Raw genomic sequence first — 5,832 nt, forward strand, 5'->3', positions numbered from 1 at the left:
AGAGGAGGGGGAGCAGTTCACTACGGTCAGGGGAACAAACTACAGGAAGTGAAGCCAGACAGAGAGTCCAAACAGCAACATGGACCTTAAGTCATTTGATCCTGAGAAGGTATGTGATCTTTTGTTTCAGTTTATTTAAAAATAAAATATAAACCTTAGAGCTTGAAATCTCTGTTTGCTACCAACATTAAAATCAAGATGAACTTGCAACAAAACTAGGGACAAACCTGGGCCACTAAATACTATTTTACTCTGTTCTTTTCCTTGACTGAGTGCAGCAATGTTGTGTTTTTTCTTTACAAGCTTTCCAGCTGTTCAGATTTATACTTTAAGTGCACACAAAAGCTGCATGCAAACTCCTTCAACAGCTTCTTGAGCTTTATGACAGCGAGCATGTGTCTTTTATTAAATGCTGACTCAGGCCTTTTCTCAGTGTGCAGTCTCAGGTTTAGCTTTGTGTTGTTTTGATATGGTGATTCTTCTTTTGAAAAGGCGAATGTGGAACGACCTGAAATGTTTGATTTCCACGGCGTCACGATGGTTCATTATTTTACGGACAACTGGGAAAATGTCCAAAAGTTCCAGGCCAGACCAGATGATATACTCATTGCAACGTACCCAAAAGCAGGTCAGAAACATTTTCACTCACGTTGTATAAACCATTGAAATGTGTGTGTTGAGGTGAGGAGGTGAATGCTTTCCTCTCTGACTCTCTTTAGGTACGACGTGGGTCTCCCAAATCTTGGACCTGCTGTATTTTGGTGAGACCAATCCAGAGCGTCAGACCACCATCCCCATCTATGAGAGAGTGCCTTTTATGGATCTTTTAATCCCAGGAGTGTTTTCAGGTTGATGATCAAACCTTCATCTTTATGAATTCTCTTTTTAGAGTGGATTTAAAAGTTTTCCCACCAGCGTTCAAACAGGAGCAAAGAAAATGAGATGAATCAACTTTTTTTAAAATTAAACAGCAAGCACAGATGAGATAAGAACAAGTCAAAGCTCTTCAGAGTTCACCTTGAAAAGTCTTTTTTGGTACAAGTTTTGTAGAAACCAGTCATTTGTGGATGAATGGTTATTGTTTACTTTTAAAGTGCCTGTGACATGAAATTTTTAAAGTAAATATAAAGGCATTTTTGGAAAGTTAACATTATTAGCATGTTGCAAAAATAATTTCCCGCTTCTGAGATGAACAGTTGTTGAGATATTTGCATGTGAAGGAACAGGAAGTGATGTCAAAGGTCAGTGCCTCCATGGAACAAAGCATCGATAAAATAGTTAACGGCACGGACTGTAGAGAAGAATCTGATGTTTGTTTAGATTATTTTGAGTCTCTATTAGAGAGAGATGAAGACAAGTCAGAGTTCAAATTATATTGTTTCAATAAACAAAGATTACAGAATTCTCTTTCTTGAAGAGTTCCCCTATGATGTCACGTCCTGTTGCACATTGGCTGAGCCAAGTTCAAAAGAAAATATGCCATTTATGTAACAAAATGGGTCATTTTATGCAAGGTTTCTTATATAAAAATGTGTTTTCTTTGACTTTTTGTATTTGATGGATAGGCATGTCACAGGCACTTCAAGGCAAAGCCTCTCTCCACCTTCATCTCTGTCTTGTGTCAAAGTTGACCTGTAGTTGGACCCAGATGGAGCTTTTTTTTCTAAAGTAAAACCCCAGGTCTAGAGCTGCCACCACTTCGTTGTGATCACACTCAACAGATTTTTTACACCGTTTTGCATTATTGGATGTCGTTTTTCTCAAATGAGCCCAATTTAGTATAACCTTTTATTGCCATGAGAAGAAAAATAAACAGGTTGTTTGCTGACATGCATTAGACTCATTATCTGCTCATTATGCTGCTTTGAGCTTCTTTCTCACAAACCAGTTCACACTTATACATGCATGTCCCTTTTACTGTTACATTCAATTTCACCAAATAATTTAATCATTTGCTAATACTGTCCTAGCATTAGTCTTTTGTATATCTGATGCCTTTATGTTTCCCCCATGTCCAAAGATGATGTTTTACCTGTTTTCGTGTCATTATTTATCTGTAGCTTTAGCAAAAATATTGGGATTTCTCCAGATCTGTTGATGCGTAAATGGTGGGATTTACAAAAGTTTTCCCAGTTTTCATTGAGGAACATTATTCTAAAATTGTACCACTAATATAAAAACTCAGTTTTTCAAAATATCTTTACATGTGAGAAATTCTAAAGGTCTCTTTCCTTCTCAGTTTTTTTTCTGATCTGTTGCCAATCACAGTGGGGTTCGAAAGTTTGGGCAGCCTTGTTAATTTTCCTGATTTACCTTTATAAGTCATTGATTGGACAAAAAATCAGTAAAATATGTCATATAGGGGACAAACACAGTGATATTTGAGAAGTGAAATGAAGTTTATATGATTTACAGAAAGTGTGCAATAATTGGTTAAACAAAATTAGGCAGGTGCATAAATTTGGGCACCAAAAAGCAAACCTTTAACTCAATATTTAGTAGATCCTCCTTTCACAGAAATAACAGCCTCTAAACACTTCCTACAGCTTTCAACGAGAGTCTGGACTGTGGCTGAAGGTATTTTAGACCACTCTTCTTCACAAAACATCTCTAGTTCATTCAGGTTTGATGGTTTCTGAGAATGGACAGCTCTCTTTAAGTGACACCACATATTTTCAATAATATTCAAGTCTGGGGACTGAGATGGCCATTCCAGATCGTTGTACTTGTTCCTCGGCATGAAGACCTTAGTAGATTTTGAGCAGTGTTTAGGGTGGTTGTCTTGTTGGAAGATGCAGCCCCGGCTTCAGCAGCTTCAGCTTTGTCACTGATTCCTGGACATTGGTCTCCAGAATCTGCTGATTTTGATTGGAATCCATGTGTCCCTCATCTTTAACAAGATTCCCAGTCTCTGTACTGGCCACACAGCCCCACAGCATGATGGAACCACCACCAGGTTTCACTGCAGGTAGCAGGTGTTTTTCTTGGAGTGCTGTATTCTTTTTCCTCCATGCATAACGGACCTTGTTCTGCCCAAATAACTCTGTTTTAGTTTCATCAGTCCACAGCACCTCATTCCAAAATGAAACTGGCTTGTCCAAATGTGCTTTAGCATACCTCAAGCAGCTCTGATTGTGATGTGGGCGGAGAAAAGGCTTCCTCTGCATCACTCTCACACACAGCATCTCCTTGTGTAAAGTGTGCTGAATAGTTGAATGATGCACAGTGACTCCATCAGCAGCAAGATGATGTTGTAGGTCTTTGGTGCTGTTCTGTGGGTTGACTCTGACTGTTCTCAACATCCTTCACTTCTGTTTATTGGAGATTTGTCTTGGTCTGCCACTTCCAGCCTTGACTTAAACTGTGCCTGTGGTCCTCCATTTTCTCACAATGTTTCTCACAGTGGAGACTGAAAGCTGAAATCTCTGAGATAGCTTTCTGTATCCTTCCCCTAAACCATGACAGTGAACAATCTTTGTTTTCAGCTCATTTGAAGGTTATTTTGAGACTCCCATGATGTGACTCTTCAGAGAAGATGCAAAGAGGAGAAAAACTTACAATTGCCCAAATACTATTTCTCATAATTGGAGTCACCTGTGGATGGAGGTCAGGGGTCACTGAACTTACCAAAACAAATTTGAGTTCCAATAATTAGTTCTAAAGGATTTGAAATCAATAAAGTGACAACAGTGCCCAAATTTATTTACCTGCCTAATTTTGAAAACCAATTATTGCACACTTTCTGTAAATCGTATCAACTTCATTTCACTTCTCAAAAATCACTGTTTGTCCCCTATATGATTTTTTAAACTGATTTTTTTAATCCAAGCATTCAGTGATTTATAAAGGTAAATCAGGAAAATTAACAAGGCTGCCCAAACTTTTGCACCCCACTGTATCTGAACTTTTACAGCTTCTCTTGTCTTTTTGGAGATGCTGTCCAAAAATTCAAAAAATGGAAATTCAAGTCCATTTTGTTTGGTCTCATACAGGAAAAGATCTGGCAGACAATCTTCCAACCACCCCTCGACTCATCAAAACCCATTTTCCTGTCCAGTTTGTACCAAAATCATTTTGGGAGCAGAACTGCAAGGTATAACTTCAAACAGTTGCAATTTTGGATGATAATGGTGTTCACAGAATGAGGAGCACAAAACCTGATTTACAACAATGCATGACACATGTTTCATTTGAGGGTTTAAAAAAGGATATGTTTTTAAACAATGCTTGTGTCTGGTTCTCGTCTCAGATCATCTACGTGGCCCGCAATGGCAAAGACAACATGGTGTCGTATTACCACTTTGATACAATGAACAAGGTCCAACCAGAGGCTGGGACCTGGAGCAGCTACTTTCAGAGATTCCTGCAGGGAAAACGTACGTGCAGTCCATGGACTTAACAATAGAATAATATGTGTTAGATTTAAAATATCTTCTAATCATTAACAGGTAATACAATTGGAAAAATGTATCTTTGATGAACAGCAGCACTTGATTGATATATAACTCGCTGTCATTTATGTACTTTACAAACAAGTACAATTTCAGAATCAGCCTATATGAAGTACTTGGGCATGTACTCAAAGGTTTACAGAATTATTAAGATACAATAAATAACAAACAAACAAAAAGTCTCTCACATATCATAGTGCGTAAGTACTTCCTGCAAACACTGGCTGTTTTCAACTCATTAACTTTCCCCTGTTTTAGAATAATAAATTTTAAATTGCTCAGAAATATCCAACATATTTTTCTCAAGTTTGATGAGCAAAATGCTTTATTGTGAATTCTGTTGTCTATAACACTCTAAAAATCCTCCAGACCTGCACCTGTTTTAAATACAAATCAAATCTCGATAAAATGCATTTTATTAGCTGCAAGTACAACCCCAATTACAATAATTTTAGGATGAAGTGTTAAACATAAATAAAAACAGAAAACGATGATTTGCAAGTCCTTTTTAAGCTATATTCAACTGAAAACAATACAAAGACAAAATATTTAATGTTCAAACTGATAAACTTTTTTTTTTGGAAATGTTCACTCATATTTCATTTGATGCTGCAACACAAACAAAAAAGCTGGGACAGGTGCATGTCTACCTCTGTGTTACATCACCTTTACTTTCAACAACACTCAATAATTGTTTGGGTTTTAGGCGGAATTATTTGCCCATTCTTGCTTGATGAACTGAAGTTGTTCAACAGTCCGTGGTCTTGTCATACTTTGTGCTTCATAATGCTCCACACATTTTCAATAGCAGACAGGTCTGGACTGTAGGCAGGACAGTCTAGTACCCACACTGTTTAACAATGAAAAAGTTGTAACAAGTACAGAATGTGGGCTGGCATTATTTTTGCTGAAATAAGCAGGATGTCCCTGAGGACACGACGTCCACAATTTCCAAAAACAAGTTGAAATATGGACTCGTCTGATCACAGGACACTGTTCAGATGAGCTCAGCTCCAGAGAATCTGGCAGCAGGGACTGAAGATCACGGGCATTCAGTGTTGGTTTTCAGTCCTGTCGCTTACTTGCAGAGATTTGTCCAAATTTTTGGAATTTTTTGATAATGTTATGGACTGTAGATGAATTTGGAATTGTATGTTTAGAAATATTGCTCTTCACGGTTTGCTCACATAGTTGTTTACAAAGTGGAGAACCTTGCCCCATCCTCATCCAGAATGACTGAGCCTTTCAGGGATGCTCCCTTTATACTCAATCATTACTAACCTGTTTCAAAAATAAGATAGATAGATAGATAGATAGATAGATAGATAGATAGATAGATAGATAGATAGATAGATAGATAGATAGATAGATAGATAGATAG

The 5,832-nt window shown here is 37.6% G+C and overlaps 1 protein-coding gene across 1 annotated transcript in view; it reads left to right on the forward strand.

Moving 5' to 3' along the window:
- The window catches only part of LOC106522878 (cytosolic sulfotransferase 3), a 17,198-nt gene continuing 11,366 nt past the window's right edge, over positions 1–5,832 (forward strand). The window contains exons 1-5 of the mRNA XM_014016106.1: positions 1–109; positions 493–628; positions 720–848; positions 3,993–4,093; positions 4,250–4,376. Of these exons, the coding sequence (XP_013871560.1) occupies positions 80–109; positions 493–628; positions 720–848; positions 3,993–4,093; positions 4,250–4,376 (523 nt within the window). The 5' untranslated portion in view covers positions 1–79. The remainder of the gene's footprint in view (positions 110–492; positions 629–719; positions 849–3,992; positions 4,094–4,249; positions 4,377–5,832) is intronic.

The sequence above is a fragment of the Austrofundulus limnaeus genome, unplaced genomic scaffold, assembly GCF_001266775.1.
Source record: "Austrofundulus limnaeus strain Quisiro unplaced genomic scaffold, Austrofundulus_limnaeus-1.0 Scaffold3, whole genome shotgun sequence".
In the NCBI taxonomy this organism is placed as follows: Eukaryota; Metazoa; Chordata; class Actinopteri; order Cyprinodontiformes; family Rivulidae; genus Austrofundulus; species Austrofundulus limnaeus.